The 21,145-nt window shown below is 36.4% G+C and overlaps 1 protein-coding gene across 1 annotated transcript; it reads left to right on the top strand.

Moving 5' to 3' along the window:
- The first annotated feature begins 1,823 nt into the window (after positions 1 to 1,823).
- LOC121725767 (zinc finger and BTB domain-containing protein 7C) lies at positions 1,824 to 19,207 on the top strand. The gene is given in 12 exon segments (XM_042112867.1): positions 1,824 to 1,927; positions 2,126 to 2,206; positions 2,209 to 2,288; positions 2,291 to 2,330; positions 2,816 to 2,967; positions 6,260 to 6,397; positions 6,724 to 6,825; positions 9,315 to 9,518; positions 9,798 to 9,998; positions 12,376 to 12,490; positions 13,183 to 13,431; positions 15,942 to 19,207. Coding segments are annotated over 12 exon segments (1,725 nt in total). The 5' UTR covers positions 1,824 to 1,860; the 3' UTR covers positions 16,238 to 19,207.
- The last annotated feature ends 1,938 nt before the right edge of the window (positions 19,208 to 21,145 follow it).

Raw genomic sequence — 21,145 nt, 5'->3', positions numbered from 1 at the left:
GAACTCACTACCCGAATCTATCCAAAATTCTGAATCTATCAATATCTATAAAAAACGTTTAAAAATCATTTCTTGGACATAACTCTTTCAATGTGAACATATTTAGTGGATATAAGATATTATGATATGTATTATATGATTATTAATTATTATTATATGCTTTATATGTGTAAATCGTAAGTATTATGTAGTTTATTTTATATATAATACTACGAATAATAAAAACATTACTTTTATATGTTATATCTTTTACGTAAAAAAAACTTAGTTTTAAGAGACTTTGTTTGTCATAATCCTTTTATTTCTTTTTTTATGGTTGTCTGGAAGAGACCGCTTAAAGCGGTAAGACCGCCAATTTGCGCTCTTCCTAAAAATTGTTTCTCTTTCGCATTTTGTATTTTTTTTTATGTGCAAATAAAGAGTTCATTATTATTATTATTATATAGCATAAAAAATATTTTTTTTAGATTTTAAGTAAGTACCTACCATTTTCTCGGCATCATTAATATGTGCATTCATGCCAAATTACAGCTTTTTAGGTCCTAATAGTCTCTGAGCAAAACCGTGGACAGACAGACGGACAAAGAGACAGACGAACAGACGGACCGAAACTATAAGGGTTCCTTGTTGACTACGGAACCCTAAAATTAAACCTAATATGCAGGTCAGTAAAGCGTTACCCAAGTAGCTACCAAATGAGGTAAAGATTAGGGCCTTATTAGGGCTCATTATAAGCTATTGTATGTCGAGGTCGAGCAGCTATCCCCAACCCGCGGCCCGCGCCATCGCCAGGGCCCAGGACTTTATATTTTGTGGCCCGCGTGATGTTAAACCACTTTGAAATTTACGCCCACCGGCAAAATAATGTACTTACACTTAGTCGTCGTGAAAGTTGTGATTTTTTTTTTCACTTTTAAATCGTAAATTTTGAAGAACGTTATTTTTTAACCCTAAAATTTTTTGTTGCGGCCTGAGACACCAAGACCAAAACATGTTTGTGGCCCACATGAAAAAAAGGTTGGGGACCACTGATGTAGTCTTTGAGTCCATCCATTTTATAAGAAGAACTTACAAGACGTGCTTATCACAACTAATATGTGCTTATCTATGCAGATTTTTGCAGGCGAGGAAGGGCTGCCAAAATTCAGGTGTCAGCTATTTAAGCGTAAGGAGGCAATAGACAGAGGCACTATTCCGCTTTATAATACCTATCACTGACCTATGGATTCTTCTTTTTTTGGCAATCGCAAGGATTATAAAGTTTGTCCTGCAATGCATACGAGCGCCATCTAGTACAATTATTAGCAACAAACACAACTGTCAGATCTAGACACATGACGTCTGCCATTGTCGGTATCGTTTAGTGTACAGCTTACAGATGGCGCTACAAGTTACAATCTGACAAAACTGACAATTGACAAAAGTCAAAATGTGCAAATTGTATTTGAAGATAAAAATGTCAAGGTCAATGTTATTTCTGCACTAAAAATCTATTATTTTTATGAACGCATTATTTTTAATATTTAAATTCGTACAAGTGGAATTAAGTAAGAGTTATAATACGTGTTTAGTTTAATTACTGCAAACATAAGATAGAGTACGGTACGGTAATTTGTTTGTTTACATTCTAACCTCACTTTTTCTCTACTTTTGCTCTACATGCCATTTATACTATTAATTTCTATTAAATCTTCACCGACTGTAAATATTAACTTATAATTGTGCAATTGAATAACTTAATACAAAATAATTGAATAACTTAATAAAATAATATTTATTGTTCAAAACAATATCCTAAAATGACATAAAATTTCATGTGAGATGTGCAAATTTTAAATTTGGCGCGCCGTTTCCAATCGTATGAAGTTCGCGTTGCGAATACTTGCCGATTATGATGTGAAAGATATTCCGAAGGCCGTGAGGTGCCGTGAGTGAACACGGAAATCGAGATGTGTGTGTGGTCAAAAAGACAGTGCAAGGTAGGGGTCGGGTGGCGTTTGTGATGGCAAAAATTTTGCAAATGGTGAGTTAGGAATTATTGAGTTTGTGTGCAAGATAGTTTCTATTTATTAGTGATAGTGAAGTAAATGTGCATAAAAGAAAAATGTTGATTGATAAATCTAAGATTCTACGATACGGGATCGGCAAATGGCGCTACAAATAGTTAAAGTTGACACAACTACGCGTTTAGAAATCCCGTTCGTCCTTGATTGCGTATTTCCAGGCACGCGCCGAGGCCAGTAACAACGAAAATAATGGTGCATTGTCAATTTCCTGAAACCACGCGCCCGAAATTCGCAGCTACCACATCCAGCTTGGCGATTATAACGGTGTCAGCATGTTGCGATTTTTTTGGCCAGCGGTACTACTTTTCTAAACTCGTTTTATAGACGGCTAGAGGTTTTCGCGTCCCGTAGGGTCGGTGGCCCCGCCGTATACTTTCTGGAGCTAAATTACATAATGTATGGGTCTCGCTTGGAGCATGCAACAAGTAGATATGTGTCGGCGCTCGGCGGTCTAACTGTCAATGTGGAATACAGTAAGCTCACTGCCCGCGGCCCCTATTAATTCGAGCCGCTGATGTCACTTATCTCTCCGCTCTACTATCTAGGCCCTATAGCAGCAATTTTTATACATAATGACTATCGTTTACTTTGATAACTAGCGCACGTGTCTAATTACCCACGGGTAATACGGTCTCGGTGCTGAGAGAGTTATCGTCGGTCAATATTTGAGTTTTGCAATTTTGCGAATTTTTTGCAATCTAATTTTAGAAGATGTTGGCACTGTTTCTAATGTGAAGTACACTTTGCAGCACGGTCACTGACATTAGCACCAACAATGGACCAGCAATTCTGCTTGCGCTGGAACAACCACCCAACAAACCTGACTGATGTGCTCGCAAGCCTGCTGCAGAGAGAAGCATTGTGTGATGTCACACTGGCATGTGATGGAGAGACTGTTAAGGTATTTAACATTTCTATATTATGTAAACAAAATATATAAGTTTGCCCTCTGCGGCAACCGCTACACCTATTTCATGACTGAAAAATGTGTCTGAAATAGACTAAAACTCATAAAATCGGCAATCTTACTACATATTTACATTTAAAATACTGTGAACTTATTGTTTGCCTTGGAATTTAATATTGTTGATAAATCAAAATGTTTGTTTACTCTTATGTCATTACTGATGCATGTAATAATAAACATAACTTTGTAATACACAATTTACTTCTCTCAATATATATAATTTTGCATGAAAAACTATTCTGAAGATACAAACCAATAAAAATTTAATACCATATTTAAGAACTAAACTAATGCAAATAGATTCAGGTAGACAAGTATGTCATATTAGGTTTTAAGTTATACAAGGCTAACACCTCAAATTAAAATTTAAATGCACTAATTTTAGTTTTTAATATAGCCAAGGCCATCAAATAAAGTCTATGTATAATCTTAAGGCTAGATCAATTTTTATCTATTAATATTAAATAATATTGTAGTAAAATAATAAGACAAAATTACTTATTCAATTCAAATTGATTCTGTTATTTTTACTGAAGTTTTATACTTTAAAAGACCACCCTCTACGTCGTTTAAATAAAATACGTGATCTAGGCGTCATACACGACCACAAAATTCTATACGATGCCCATATAGACAGCATTACTAACAAAGCTAATAAAATATTGGGTTTTGTGCTCAGATCCTGTGCGGAATTTAAAAATATTAAAATAATGAAAATCTTATATTGTGCATTAGTTCGTAGCATCCTGGAATATAATTCCATGGTGTGGAGCCCGCTGTATAACAAATATGCCGATAGAATTGAATCTATTCAAAAAAGATTTCTTAAGTTCCTAGAATTTAAGACTAAAACCACGGACGTAAGCTACAACATGAGATGTGTTAGACACCACATTTTACCGCTTCATCAGAGACGTAACATAGCAGATGTTGTATATTTATCAAAAATTGCACAGAACAATATAGATTCTTCTTCTCTATTATCTAAAATACTTATACATGTACCTTCCAGAACATATAGAAAGCACAAGTACCTCCATATTCCTGTCTTTTCAACAAATTACAAAAGTAATTCTTTCTTTATCAGAAGTTCTAAACAACTAAATACTCTCAGCGAAATATTAGATATTGACCTATTCAGTGACAAACCAAATAGTATTAAACAAAAACTTTCCAAGCACTGGTTTGCTGGCAATGCCTAAGCTATCTCATAGTATTAATTAAATATATGCATAAATACGTATTTATACTTACGCATATACATATAAATATATATGCATAAGTATATATATATAAAAAAAAAAAAGCAGACTTTGTGTTTTTTTTTCCGGTTCATTAATTGTTTTAAATGTTAACGTTATCTTGTGTCATTTGTCAAAAGTTGTTTTTCTTAGAATCTTATAAGTGAAAACATGTAAATGGTCTATTGTTATATTCCTAGAAGTTTTTTATATGTAATTATTGTACTGTTTGTTTTCCTAAATAAATAAAATAAAAATAAAATAAAATAAATAATTTTAATATAGGTACTTACTTAGGAAACGAATAGTAGAGCATCATTTGATCATTTGTGATACAGTTTAAGAGACTATTTATTTAGACAAGAGTTTGGCTTAAGTTTGCCTTATTACTGCTCAAGTAACAAGCCAAACTTTAGTTTAGTAGCAAAAAAGTGTGTTATTTCATATTTGTAACTAATATGATCAAAGCTATTACTACTGATATTGTAATTTACTGGTAATTACAACTGATCAGATAATTTCCTATTTTGCTTTAAGGTAAAGAAACTGGGGAGTGGGGACATCTTGTTTTAATTCATAGTAATCTAACTATCTGACCCAAGTTAATCTTTACCTGCAACATTTGACAATTTCATCTAGCCATCCTCAACTTTACATGACACAGATCAATTTTAACAAGATCCTTACAATTAATAATAATAATATCTTAATCTCTCTATTTATAGTCAATTAAAAACTAATATTTAATTTTGAAAGTCCTGAAGAAGCAATAAAAAGTATCTTCCCTAAGTCCTCGTTATTACTCTGTCATATTTAATTTTAGTCTACTAATTAGTTTCAGAGCTTTGTTCAAACAAACAAATATTTTCTATGAGTATAGTTTGATAAACCCTATAGTTAACTCATCAATCACCAAGCGGCAGCCGGCTGCCACATAACAATTGAAAATATATTATTGTGTCTGCGATACCCACGATGGAGGTGTTAATGAATAACATTTAGTCAATGAAACATACACTTATTTTTTTTTAATTTCTTAAAATTGTCGCTATTGTATTATGAAAATAATTTATCTGCACAGCCAATAAAAATTCTGTTGCACTTGCATCATCTGTAGTCTCAGAGTAATCTCCTCTAGAATTAATATCCAATAAAATACTTTGTAGGTCGATAGTAAATAGTTTGCCAGTCTACACCTGAGGAGCTAAATGTTGCAAACTTTCTAAATTTTATAGCCTAAAAACTTGTCCAACAAGTTCTGGCAGGTTTTTAGGGTCTTTTAAGAATTCTAGTAGATCTTTATGTAGCTTGTTTCTAAAAATTCCTAGACTCTGGTTTTGTATAATTCTTATCTTAGCATTCAAATGTTTCTCGTTTGTCTTGGCATCTTTCTAAAATATACTGTTATGAGGACCTATTTTGAAATGCTTTTTAGCTGATTTGATGAATGTTTATGATAATAGCTGTACTAGGGTAAGTGAGGTCCCTTGTAGTTTTTAGTATTACAGTATACAATTATTATTAATAAACATAATATAATCATATTTGTAAAATACTGAATGATTTATTTTCTGGTATTCCGTGACCAATATTTCTGACAGCCGTGAAACAATTTAGCTATTGTCTATTAAATGAGTAAGGTAATGAGGTAGCCTCATCATAGGCAGAAACTAAACAATAAAAACTACTAACCTAAGTGATGACTATCTTGTAACTAAAAAAACCTTTGAATTTGAGGCACATTGTCTCATAATGGACATAACATTCAAACATATTTCAAGGCTGTTGGATTATTACCAGACTACGGTTAAGTCGAATGTGAGGGAATTTATGGTGGCACATGTATGTATCATATTTTACCTTTGGCGCCAAAACTACTAGTCTAATTTTGATGAATTAGGCCTAGGATGATACTATAGGCCTATACATACAATTATTTTACTTGCATAGTTGACAAAAGTTTTAACTTTTTGTTATTGTTCTAGGCACACCAGACGATACTTTCGGCTTGTTCACCATATTTTGAGAGTATATTCCTACAAAATTCACACCCACATCCGATCATATTCCTCAAAGATGTGCGATTCTGCGAGATTAAATCATTATTGGACTTTATGTATAAGGTAAGTAATACCCCTATAATAGTTATACTAATAAAAAGATTCACTTTATTACTGAGGACTGGGTGGGAATTGGAATAGATCATAAAATACTTTGATGATATCATTTAATGTAACAAAATGTTACTATTGTAAGCTATATTTCTAATATAAATTAGAAGCTCAATATGAGGACTGTCAACACTATCAGCTGATGACAGTCAGAAATATGTTCAAATACTTATGTGATATTTTTCCTTATAAATCTGCAGTACCAAACATTCAAGGAATTTTTACATGCATATTCATTGCTTAATAGGATCAGATGATAATGCCCATTATTTTTTCAGGGAGAAGTAAATGTTGGCCAAAATATGCTACCAATGTTCCTAAAGACTGCTGAAAGTTTACAAGTTAGAGGTTTGACAGAAAATAATACATTAAATCCTAAGGTGAGTTATTTTATTTTTTCTTAGATGACACACTTATTTTAATACAGATATTATAAAAGTTTGCGCCACCCGTCCACCAATCGTAGATATCAGTGGATTTTGCGAAGTGTTGTGTGATATGGCGACAAAAACTTAATATCGTTTTGAGCAGATCCTACTTTATGAAAACATTTTTTGCCATAGCTATACACATTTCTGCGGTAGCAATCATAAGCCAAGCTTAATTCGAGTTAAGGCCCAGTAGTCCCTAAAATAAGCAGGTCGATGTCTGTCAGTACGAATATCGACATTAAGTACATTAAAATAACATTCATATCAGCGCGCCTTGTACAGTGGCTGTTACGCGCTCGCCGCGTGCCTTGATAATAAAAATAGGAGTAAAAACCTTTTGTTTTTAGTATTACACAAATCAAACATATCAAATCGTTTACGCTAGGTTACGACACATATACTACATTTTTGTTTTTTTTCTAGAAAGTGTGTAATTTAGCCATAAAATGATATAATTATGAAAAACAGCGTTATAACAGTCATCTTTGAGATTTTGTTCTATCGAGCAGAATTTTTCAAATTGTGTACTGATATACCTTTGCGTACTTATATGAAAGTTTTCTCAATTTTAAAACGGTACTTATTCAATGACATTTCCCTAGTAGTTGCAACAACCACAGCGCCAGATGCGTTATTTTCACGAAACCAAGATGCGTCGCAACTCGCATCACGTAGCCCACGGATAAATGCTTTTCTCCACACGCACTGGTTACTGGTTAGGTACATGTTCATTACCCGTCGACTAATAACTGACTACTTAGCACTTATCTCCGATCGTAAACAACATGCTGGTCTTTGTCTAGAGTCTAGACTTTGTCCATCCTAATAATAAAAAGATCGACACAGTGTATGCAGATGGTATGGTTATACAACGTTTTATCCTTGTCTAGCAAGCCACTTCTCTAACGCATCAATTAAGGACAAAACACTAAATAAAATGTCGGTATAAATAGTTTAAAATATTATGTTTTTATCATAAAGTGGCTTACGGATTAACCGATTGCCGTTGAACTCTTCTAGGCTATTTTGAAGAACTTTCGTGGGACACCAAATAAATATTTCGCCAAATTATTTACTAAACGGAAAGTACACGGCGTAGGTGTACTATGTACACGACAGCTCTACTCGGTCGACGTAATATGCCTTGACAAGCAATTAACAATAAATAACTATCTAAAATAATAATAGCTACAACTTGAAAAGTTCTTAAAAATTACCTTAAAATAAAATAATACGTAGTCTATAAATAAGTTTAAGTTTTTAAAGGCAGCTTACGAAAGCATTAAGTGCCCACTGCCCAGTAGGCACTGCATAAGTTCGTATAATTTTACACAAATGAAGTTTTTAATGGCCGCTTATATAATTTACCGTCAATGGTAACGGCACACGTCTGGAATTACACGAAGATTGAAGACGCTCATATCGACGATAACGGCGCGCCAGTTGCCGCGATCCGCGCAAAATATCTCCGTTTATTATTTATCATTTACGCAAACTAGAAAAATATCAATTTAAAAATGGAAATAACATTTTAAGATCGAGGTTTTACTGTTATGAATGTATGATTGATGATTTTAGAAACCTTCGCGAAATCGATTCCGTGAGATGATTCTCTCGAAATCGTTTAGCGAGTCATCGATATGTACTAGTGGCGTAGCGTGTCAAACAGACTTGTCTACGCACACATAGACCTAGCATGGTGCGGCGACCTTGACGTTTTTGCGAACCGCTCAATGACCCTTTAGATTCGAAGTTATTGCCGAACGCTCGGCGGTTATTAATGTATTTCGCCAACGTTCCACGCGTGTACACAATTAAACGCTTAGAATCTGCACACTCGACCTTAAACCTTTGATATGCCTATACCTACTCCTATTTAAACATTCACTTATCGTTTTAAAATTGTTTCCTCGAGGTAAAGTTTATTACTCTCGTTGTGTAAGTACGTGGCTCGTAAATTTTAATGATTTCATGCAAATAAATCCCTGTGCATTTTTTAACGATGGACTCGATTTTTTACAAACAGGTTCGCTAGCGAGCGTCACATCATCCTGTAAATTAGAATCTAGACTAGACGACGAGACAAATACTGGCTGGCCGCAAGAAGCGTTATGTTTTAAAATCTGAGCGCGAGTATTCGTTAGATGAATTCAACTGGAGCTAGCTAAATTGGCTATTGGCACATATTTTTGGCATCATTATAAATTAATCTTGGAAAAAAATTACATAAAGTTCTTGATCATTTGTTGGATTGGAGTACACTACAAGAATGAACTGAATATAATTTATAAATTGCATAGCGTTTAGAAAGTGTCCTAAAAATAAATCTAAAAATCTCTAGCCGTCTTAAATAAACTTTACAATCATACACTTAAAATGTATTGTTTGCCAGTGTATCGACCTTATCATAATCCACTAAAAAGTATATATATTTGCAGTCGGAAGATCGGTCGACGCCGTCAGCGAGCGCGGAGAATCTGTCGTCCCGCGCGGAGTTCGCGACGCCGCCGGCCGCGCACGCGCCCGCCGCGATCACGCCGCTGCCCGCTCCGCAGCCGCCGCAAGCCCCGCCCGAAAAGCGGAGACGGAAGAGCTCCGCCCTGCCGAGAGAAGAGATCAACCTATCGTATCATCACTATGAGGTGATTGTGATGGCCACTTGGTATTTAATGACTATCTGCGCTCAAATAATTCAAGACAAATAACAACTTCCGCACTCAGATAATTTTAATAATCACTGAATTCGGAAGATGTAGAAGCAGGCGATTCGTCGTACGCCGCACAAAAAGCGAAGATATTTTGTCGTTTGTAACTGTTATTATTACCAATATTTGGGTCTTATTCTGTTAAATATTAAAATGATGTTGCCACCATATAAAATGTAAGCCTCTAAAGTTCCCCTTTCTTCTTCTAATGTGCAGGGGTTGGTGAAGAGCTCAGGAAAGGGGTCGACGGGTTCGGGGTCGGAGGGGTCGACGCCGCCGCCGGCGCACGGCGGGCGACGCGGGGAGCGGGGTGGGGAGCGGTCGCCGGCGCCGCTGGTGAAGCAGGAGCCGGAATCGCCGTACGCCCCGCCACCGCTGCCGCACCCGCACCCAGCGTACGAGCAGACGCATCTGCCGGTCAGTCATGGGCGCGACAAGTTTTTTTTTTAATCTTTTAAATTGACATTTGCCATAATATATTAGTATAGAGAGATGCGATGACTTTTTCATTTCGTTAAGTTGTCATTCGCCACAGAAACACTTATTGATGAAGAGCTTTAACACATTCAATTTCATTTCACTACTTCAAGTTACAATACAGCTATTAACAATATTCTAACTACACTTAACGCAAAGCGCGCTGCGTCATCTGCTTATGCTTTCGTATTTTTTTTTAGTAATGTTGATTGCATTTTCGTAAGTTATTAACTACTAATAAGTATTGCAGGATTCTTATAACAGAACCTTCATAAGCTAAGAAAATCTTAAATAAATCATATTTAAAATGTGACAAATTGCATCAACAACAATTTAATACACAAATCATATTATCTGGGTTATAGCAATAAATTATAAACTTTCAATATCTCATCGAAATTTTATTGAAATAAGTACAAACATTTTAAATATTAGAACATTTCTAGAAATGAAACGATGTTAAATTACTCCTTTATTATTTTAATTAGGGTTCCATAGTCAACAAGGAAGCCTTATAGTTTCGGTCTGTACGTCCGTCCGTCTATCTATCCGTGGTTTTGCTCAGAGACTATAGGACCTATAACAAAGCTGTAGGTAATTTGGCACGAATGCACATATTAATGATGCATGAAATCAAAAAAAAATCTTTTTTATTATGGTACCTTCCCTACACATCAAGCGGGGATGAATATTTTTTTTCGCGTCTACCCCATCGTGTGGGGTATCGTTGGATAGGTTTTTTAAAAATATTATGAGTATTCGTAGATTATTTTCTGATTTAGGGATCCGTTTGTGAAATATTAGGTTTTAAAGTGGAAAAAATCGTTAGAGTCCAGTGTCCCCCCTTCTACCAGCTAAACGGTTGCTTCTGGAAATGTGAAAAAATTCACGGGAGTAGGAAATATGCTGAATTTAAAAGGAAAAATATCACGGCTAAGAAGACTTCATAACTTTTTGAGTTATATAGTCGATCAACTAAAAAAATGTATTCGGCGAAGTATATTCCTTTGAACGTAACTGAGATGATGTTAGTAGTGTAAAACACGTTATAAACGTCATTGACCACACAAAAATTATCAAAAACTTGTGGTACTACGGAACCCTATATTGCGCGTGGCCCGACACGCACTTGGCTGGTTTTTTTTTTCAACTTAAAATTAAAATATTTCTAAATTATCGGTTATCACAAACTTTCTACAGATATTTTTAAATTTTGTTAATGTCTTCGCAATGATAATATAAACTGCCAGAGTCAATGAATACCTATAAAAGGTCTATGGAAAGTTCCCAGCGGACAAGTTTTAGAAATATTAAGATGGGTATAAATATTAAGATGGGTATAATTATTAGATTTAGATAAAAAGTCTGCCATTTTGAATTTTTATAGACAAAACATTTTATCTGAATAATAAAAAGCTTTAAAACGTAGGATCGACTATAACTTAGTACAAGAGTAGCCTAAGTTCATGCATTAAAATTGATGACCTTTGAATGAATAAATAATGTGAAGTTTTTATACATCCTAATGTTAGAAATATGCAAATCGTTTTACGATGTACCTTGAACGTTTAACCTATCAAAATAACATGGACCGTGAGCTTTACTTGGTTATTATTATTTTTAAACATTTATAGATGTATCAAAATAGGGTATAACATTAATTATAACATTACCTACCAATTACATGATATAAATTTTACAGTTAATAGTAATGTGTTAATATATCTATCAATTAATTAGAATATTTTCCTTATAATTAAAAACAACCAAAATGAGCATCATACATCAACTTCTAAAAAATGTGTGTTAAAACTCAAAATAATAAAGAAGTATAATATATTATTTAAAAAAGTTTAATCAGCAATTTATCAAATTAGCGACCTTACTAATAAAGCAGTTTCTTGCAGTATAAAGGGTGCAATTAAACCTTGCCAAATTTCGATAATATATTGATTCTTGTTAAAAGTAAAAATACACGAGTTTTTTCTTTTATAATCACTCAGTACTAAAATGTTGAAAAATAGCTTCCGAAAGTTTTCCTAAAAACACCACAATTAATGGACACTACGCGTCGCCGGCGCATGCCCCGGCCGAGCCCCCCGCGTCACCCCCGCTCTACCCACCGTCGTGAAGTGACCGTTCTGCAACGATTTTACGTGGGATACTTATTGTAAAAAAATTAACACCTTATTTTTGGACTCTCCTAATGATACCTAAGCCCTAAGAAGATTTGGCCGATAGGTTTGATTGCACCCTGTATTATTGACAGTGACCACTATTAAAACTCCTTACTATGATGTGACCGTAACAATTTCAGGGTATGGGCGTGAACGATATGGCAACGATATTGAACCAGCACCAGATGAGCAACGAATGCAACGACAGCGAGCCCATGATGCAACCCCACCCGGACCAGACCGACACCATTGATGGTGAGTTACATTGTCACAGCTACGACCACGTTTGAGTGCTTGTTATTGCCAGAATAGCCTTGTTTTATGATACATTTTATGGAACGTAAAAATTGAGATTTGTAAAGCAATAGCACCATTCAAAGTGGTCACGGCTTTTTGTAGAATATTTAATACTTTAAAGTGATCAATCTGCTTTCCGTAGTTTGCTAAACTGTAAGCTAATGTATGTGTAATTTACCTACGACAAGCAAAATCAAAGCAGATTGGTCGCTTCGGCTTCTTTTATTTGATTTTTCATAATTTGCATCATCCATCGCGTATAAGTAAGTAGACTTTCGAGTTCATGAATGAGATCCGATGGTCTTTTTATTGTTAAAAAAAGTGTTCTATTTATTTATACGCGCATCGTACTCGTGCATGTGAATAACCAGCTTCGTGTTGCTACTCGATCTCATCTAATTTGCACTAATTTAACGCTTTTTTTAATTCTCTTTTTGTGCTTTTATTACGATTATATCTATGAAGAAATCGGTGTGAATAAATATTCGAAATGCAAATGATTTGGCGCCTCCGGGATGTAGGTCGGGCATAACTATTCGAATAAATTTTTTTGGAAGCAATGTTTTGCGTGGAGGTAGGCAGCATGCGGGAGTGTGGGGGTCGCATGCCCGAACTCGCTCTAAACTTACCGCTTATCAACACAATTCCAGGTGATAACTGTGCCGACGAAAACCGTAGACCGGAGCCGTTCGGCCCCCACGCTATTAACGACATAGTCAAATCGTTCAAGATGGCCCTCGGCCACAAGTACAATAATAGTATGCCGACTCGGTGCGAGGTCTGCGGCAAAAATGTTAGCAATATCAAAAAACATATGAAATCTCACAACCCGGAGAGGCACAAGTGTCCTCTGTGTCCGATCATCCTGACGAGAGCCGACAATCTCAAGCGGCACGTCCGCATGAAACACTGCTCCGTCCTGGGGGAGAATAACCTCTCGAACATACAAGCGCTAGGGTAGTGTTAGTCGCTACAACCAAAAATTATAGATCTCCTCGCTGCTAGATATTGTGGCAAATAAATCAGTATTTAACTGAAGGCTTGTGTTTTAATGTAATTTATGTGGGCCGTAGGTTTGATCCTGTTGTGGAAATGACTAATCTGAGCAGGGAGCCCGTTGTATTATTTTAATGAAAAGACTGACGTTACGAATTAACATTTTCCTACTAAGCTATTTTATATCTAGGCTAAGGTGTGGTGTACTAACGAACTGTTGACATTCTTTCTATGCATTCCGAGGGGTGTCATACTTTGTCTTACTAATTTTCATACACGAGTCTCGTGGACGCCGGCCATAGTCAATTGTTATCCTCCGTCATTAAATAAATCATTATCGAGTTAAAAAAAAAAAACTACAAGCACATAAATATACTTATACATTTTGCGAAAACTTTTTTTAATTTAAAGTATGCCCATTTTGTTATTTATAAAATTATATTTTTTGAACCGTTATTTAATTACACAGTCACATCAAAGCGTACGAGTATAAATTGAAATGCAATCGCCTCCTAGGTATAATCGTAGGATGACTAGAAAATCTCGATAGGTCTCGCTCGAGTAACGGTATAAGATGTCACGCTTGAATGCTAGGAGCATTTTGAATTAGTGAAGTACAGTTAGGAGCGAGCGCATCACGCGATACACCAACTATAACATTAACTTTATTTACAAGAAAAACATCGCGAAAAAGTCTTACCGCTGCCCGAGTATAATTTACTATGGCCGACGTCCTCTCATTTCCTCGATATTGTTAATCATGTCATACGAATATTATAACCTACATTAAGTTTTCCAAATTATTGTACCAAAAATTAATGAATTGTGTAACGCATGCACGGACCGATTCACACTTAAGTTACCTTTACAATTTAAATTCGCCGTGTGTTAATATTTATTGTTACCGTTACATTTTACATTATGAATATTTTGAACAATACTGTAAATACGCAGACTGAGTATTGTTAATTTAAGCTGACCTTGTGTAGGATTTAACGTTACCGAGAGTATTACTAGTGTTAAGGATTTCCTTATGTGTTTAGGTCTCTAACGACATTATTGAGTGGTAACTGGTATACACTAAACCCTTCTATCTATTCTATCGTTTATAGTGTGGACCTATTGTACTTCGTAGCTAATGTGTAGATACATTAATTAACATAAATTCAAGACTGATAACTTTATGTATTCGAAATGATACCTCCTATTATTTAATATATTTTTTAACTTTATCGGCGTAAAACTAGTTTTGTATCTAAGTTTCGTTATTGTGTGTTCGTTGCAAATATATTCCTTTTTTTGAAACCTACTTTCTTTTCATTTTCATCCTTTCCATGCTTTCTTTTTAGCGGACCTATCTCTCAATTTTGCATAGTGTATAAAGCCTTGGGTACAGTAACTACGACTAATATCCTCACGCAATATAACACTTTGAATAACCGACACCATTTCTTCAATCATTGGTTCATTTCTGCATGGATCTCGTATAACTTATCATTTTTCTTATCGAAATGTTATTAAAATTTCGACCATTAACTCGAAATGTATTACATACTTATTAATCGACGCTTACTAGCTGTAGGACATGGTATATATCTTGATAAAATATTAAAAGAAGCTTGTTATTAGAGTTAAATAATTGATAACCACCAATTTTTATTTATCCCAATAGTAGAACTTTGAGCAACATAGAAGGCTAATCTCACTCATTAGATGATGATATTATAAACTAATTTTGTTATTAAAGTTCCAAGTTCTACTATTTATGCCAATATGTTTCTTAATCTTTGATACCGAATATTTTTCATTTGGTTGAGTTTCTGGACTAACAATGACTGCAGGACCAACCAGTATCAAATTCTATATTGTACCAGATAAAAATTTTGTCTGAAAGTAAAGAAAATTGTAAAACACATGCTTCAGAGTTGGCTCTGCAGCATTGTTACTCAATAGTGAAACGGTTGCTCGATATATCATAGCAATCTTATGCCACCGTCGCATATAAGCAAAATATGTTTCAAATGTTTTACTACCTGTCTTTCATTTGAATTAAGTGCCTACGGCAATATCACTCTTAGAGACCAGATCCTATTTTTTTTAAATTCAATTTAACCTGTAGATTTTTATTTAAAAACTTTTTTATTTTTATTTTATGGTGTAGGAAATGTCTGGCGCTCGGTTACTAATATATCTTCACGATATACCTCCTGGGAATATTTGACGCGGACGCGTATTTTATAGTAACTTCCTAAAATAAAATTAGCATTCGAGCGTTTAAACAGATTTTGCTTATTTGCGGCGAGCGCGAGCTTCCCTGGCCCGATGACTTTTCGCGCCCGCTCGGCCCAGGCGCCCCGAAAAGTGCATCCATGTTACGATCTCGAGAGAAATGGGCGACGTGTGACACTTGCAGGCTCGAAGGGCTGGCACATGCGGCTGACGTTCGAGCGGGTGGCGGGCGCGCTGAACCTCCACCGCTGCAAGCTGTGCGGCAAGGTGGTGACGCACATCCGCAACCACTACCACGTGCACTTCCCGGGCCGCTTCGAGTGCCCGCTGTGCCGCGCCACGTACACGCGCTCCGACAACCTGCGCACGCACTGCAAGTTCAAGCACCCCGCCTACAACCCCGACACGCGCAAGTTCGAGGGCGCGGTGCCGCCGCCGCCCGCGCTCTACGCCAACCACATGGACGCGAGCTTCGACTGATTGTCCATGTACTGGCTCGGCCTCGACGCGCCGTGAGCGCCCCTCGCGCCCCGCGCCGCCGCCCCGCGTCCGGACGCTGCGAACGTTTCCTACTTAGGGTTAAGCGAAGGTGCTCCCGGGGCGGGCCTCGCCTCTTAAACCCGTCGACGGGTCCCTCGTTTTAGTATTGTCTCGGTTGTGCGTTCGACTTGCCCGGTGTGACCTTCTAGTATTCCGAGTGAGTGATGAATTTTAACGGTACGTGTGCGACTCCGGGCCGACGTTTCCGGCCCGGGAGGGAGTAGTTAAGATTTTCTTCTATACCAATCGCTATACGGGAACGGGCAGAAGCAATAATATGATGTTAATTTTATTACCATATTATTTTTTATATTGTATCGATAGGAATCTTAAGCTATTTAATAGTTATACTACACGAGTAGCGGTGCGACCGCGAAGTGATGCTGGCTATCGACGGCCGGCCCCGCCCACCCGGCGTCGGGGGGCGGGGCCGAGCTGTCCCGTTATATTTATTCGTTAGATAGGGAATTATGAGTTTCCTGTAGCTAATTAATTGTATTTATGTTGAATCCTATGGTCGGTGCGGAAAGACAACGGAGCGAATCGAAAGGACTGGAATAGATTGTGATCTGTCGTCGGTCAACGACATATAAATATTGACTGAATCTCAGTGTAGATGCATTTGTAATTCCATGAGGCCTTTGCAAGATGGATAATTATTAAGGATTTGTGATGTATTAACGGATAGCGCCTAAGGAAACATACGAAAAGATTTTTTATACTAGACTAGTTATCTATTTACGGAGATTGTTTTTTATACTTAGATATATTCTATCGTCTGATTTAATATAATTTTATATTTATATAACGATGTAATATGATTTACTAGTGTTGTTTGTTTTTATTGATGGTATAGTAACATTTTAGTTCGAGTTGAGTTTAGTATGTAACTACTCGCGGTGTTATCGTATCGATTATTATTTACGTTAGCGAATAGCGAGAACGGTGCTCGAGGTCCCGGACCTCCTCCTGCGTCGAGATGTCGAGTTCGAGTCGAGTTTGTGCATTTAGTTACTAATATTGGCATTCTACAATTGGGACTAACCTAGCGATTATGTATTGTATTTTCGATTTAATATTAAGGTTGTTACATTTTAGCTAAACACTTAGAGTGGTACGGTAACAGAAATGTGATAAAATGGAATGGTGCTAGAACCAAGAGTGTTAACACGCTACTACGTTTCGACTCCTATTATAATATTAATGTTTTAATGATTAATTAGTTACTTTGCATTGCGCGTAAGGCATCTAGCATCCGATGAGGTCGCATCTGCCGGGCCGCGGACGACGGGTATACACACACTGGTGTAACACGCGGTATACACGGTGTACACACACACACACACATACGGGTCGTGCGGGTCGCCGTACTGGAGATTACAGTATCACTCGACAACACTTCGTTTCTTCGAATCCATTCGATTTTACTAATATGTCTAGATGTTAAGTCGCCGATTGTGAACACTGATCGCAAGTTAGTGGTATAAGTAGCTGTGAACATACAATTCACTTGTGCAATTTTTTAAAATAGTCGTAACTCGTACCTAGTTATACAATTCGTCTATTGAATATAGGGGCCCACTTTAACTTATAAGCACTGAGCTCCCGTGTTCCTTTAAATGTAATTATATCACCGAACGTTTCTTCCACAAAGATTTTATAGTTAATTTTAAGAGTGAAGATTTTTATATTACCGATCTTATACGTGGGCGCTTACTATTTAATAGCATTTCATACTCAGTGCAATATTACTAGTTATTTAATTACGTAACCAAACTAAAGGATATTTTAAAGTAATTAATGTCTTCGAAAGAGAGTAACTACCTATCGTATTTACATAAGTGAATTCCTAATTTGTATTTCTACTTAGAGCAGTTTGGATTACGGAGATGTACAGGTTTTATAGCTGGTAATATAATATAGCTTGTTTACCTCTGCCGATCGCAATAGTTATGTACTGTTTAATATAATTTATTGTCGCGCAAGCTAGCATATTATATTGTTGACATAGATCATAGCTATCCATCGCGAGAGAGAGGAGTCGCCACGAGAAGGTGCATTTTGTATTTAACTATCTCGACCAATTTTTAAAACGAATTCGCCGCGAGCGAATTGATTAGTGACGTAGAATATTATTTTAGATATTTTAGGTTAGGATACTGCGATAGTGTCTGGCCATAATATTTTGGAGTATCACATCGTTTGGCTCAGAAAATATCTCCTTTTGATCTCTTTCAGCTTTCGAAAAGTTTGCAAACTTAATATTATTACGGTGACCGTGCTATTCGACTTAATGAAAGCTAACTTTATGCCATACGGAATTTATACATAAGGTTAACGAATTACTAAATTTAGTGTTACGAAGTCGGGTCTCGCGGACCTAGTCACTTATTCGGCCAATCTAAATATTCCAATTTATTGTATATTATTGTAAATTTACACCGCCACTGTAGTGGCCATATCGTTCGGAATCAATGGAGTGCAGGACGAGCTCTATGATAACTTCAGGATAGCGATGGTCTAGTTGTTTCGTTTCCTTTGTAACGTTTAGCCAATTTGTTATAGTCGTTTATATCACAACATGTAGCGTGCGGCCGCTAGCCGCAGCCGGCCGCCGCCAGCCGCTAGGTCGGGGGTGTCAAATCGTGTCCCGAACACTTGAATATTACTTGTTATATTTTTACATAAAATTTTATGGACGATTTGTTGTTTATGAATATTTTAATGTCTTGGTTTGATGCCTCCGTTGAATTTTAATTTTAAATAGTTTTTGTTTTATGCAAGCATTTAATGCAATTTTTTTTTCACATTGTTTGATGTTATGTAATGCAATTTTAACATGTTGCAAACTCCTGCATTTATCTGTTGTATTTATTACTAATTTTTACATTAAATTGTGGTATGTTACAATTGTGTAGTTTCAGTTTTACATACGGCCCCCTCTGTACGCACCCATTCGCGCTGATACATAGTCCATACTCACTGCTTATTGAGATTCATTCGTAGTTTACGTGCATGTGATCACAGAACATAGCACACGCGTTCTATGTGGAAATTCTCGCAATTCAAAGTCTTAAATTAATCTTAATATTATATTAGATGTTTTTGATTAATTCTTTTAACGACACATCGAGGTAGTCTCGAAGGTTCTATGTAAAAAGTTAGTTAACTAAGCTCAAAGCTGTCATTTATGCGGACCGATCCTGCTAGATATTTAGGTATTCTAGGACCATATTATAATATGGTTTTGGAGCTAATATATTATAGTTCCAAGCGACAGGACAGGTCTCTAGTTGCCAAAAATATCCATGTAGAGTTAATTTAAAGAGTTTGAACGGTAGCCTGTATATTTATTATTGCTGCTTAGAGTGCAATGTTTGCTATCATTGCCAAAAAATGGAATTTAGATAAATTGATAAATTCTTAGATTTTACTTAAATTCTTACTTAGTGCCAAATTTTTGAAAATAATAATAGGAAATATAGACAGAGCAGTGAGCATAGATGAAACTCTCATTATCAACACTTAATTTAAAAGGAATAGAAATAAGTACTTACGCTCTGCAATGGTATTAAACTTAAAATACACTTGTGAAACAAAAGCCTTTCCAAAGTTCACTTCTCAACAGGCTCTTTTTGAATTTATTCAAAAAGAGCCTGTTGAGAAGTTATATAGAATAGTTTGACAAGTGTGTTTGATTCTACCTTTATATGTACACAACGTCAAGGCTAAGAGCGAGAAGTCTCGAGAAAAGTTATCACTCCCTTTAAATGTTAAAATTTCTTCTATAAGGCAAGACCTAACAGACAAGATCGAGTCTATTGGTATCTAGAATAATTATTATGTTTTTGTGTAGAAGGAAATGTCCGTCACCTCGGCCCGATATGTTTTTCCTTATCGTTCTCGAGGCCTCTTGACTGATTTTTTACGAGACTGTAAGCATTATGTGGGTAGTGTGGGGCGAGACGCGCGAGCGGCCGCAGTACTCGTACCACAGCATGTTCGTGGCGGCGACGGAGAGCGCCGCGCTGTGGCGCTGCAAGTCCTGCGGGAAGGAGGTGTCCAACCGCTGGCACCACTTCCACTCGCACACCGCGCAGCGCTCGCCCTGCCCCTACTGCCCGGCCACCTACAGCCGCATCGACACCCTGCGGGCCCACCTCCGCCTCAAGCACGCCGCCATGCTGAAGAACTAAACAGGACAAACGCCACCCGACCCCCCCAAAATATCGATGTTGTTGCACTGTCGCGATTTGCCGCTTGCGGTCGCCCGCTCTAGCGAGGCGTAGTTGTAAAATTATTTTCTCGTTTCGAAAATACTGTCATATTGACGCGTTTACATTTTTATTTATCGGTAGATAATATTTTATTGCACGTTTTCGTGCGCTATTTATTGTTGTATGTAAGTATTGGTATGTACTCTCTCTCTAACAGGGTAAATTATACTGAAGGTAAAGCGTAGGTAATGCCGACCCCGTACTTACTGGTTCCTTTGACTTTCTATTTGTTTCGGTTATGCATTAATTATAAAATAACGATTATGAATCCGTTAATGTCTATGAAAGCATGATAAAACGATTTGTAAAATATACTTATACTAAATGTTTATGATCAATTTCGTTGTAATAGTACGCGACGTCTCTTGAATGTGCTATATGGATGTTATAAATGTGTTTTCGTTATAAAGTCTTATTGCACTTTACCAGTATATATTAAGTATAAGGGAACGCAACGAAAAAGACTGATAGGCAACAACTTGTGATTGAAATTATGGAGATATGGTCTGTAGAGTTAACATTTTAATTAAATTAGGTTGTAATTACATTGAATTGGTGACTTAAAAAATGT

The sequence above is a fragment of the Aricia agestis genome, chromosome 3 (genome assembly GCF_905147365.1).
Source record: "Aricia agestis chromosome 3, ilAriAges1.1, whole genome shotgun sequence".
Classification (NCBI taxonomy): Eukaryota; Metazoa; Arthropoda; class Insecta; order Lepidoptera; family Lycaenidae; genus Aricia; species Aricia agestis.
Note: the sequence above shows the minus strand (reverse complement) of the source record. Positions and strands in the feature narration are given on the sequence as shown.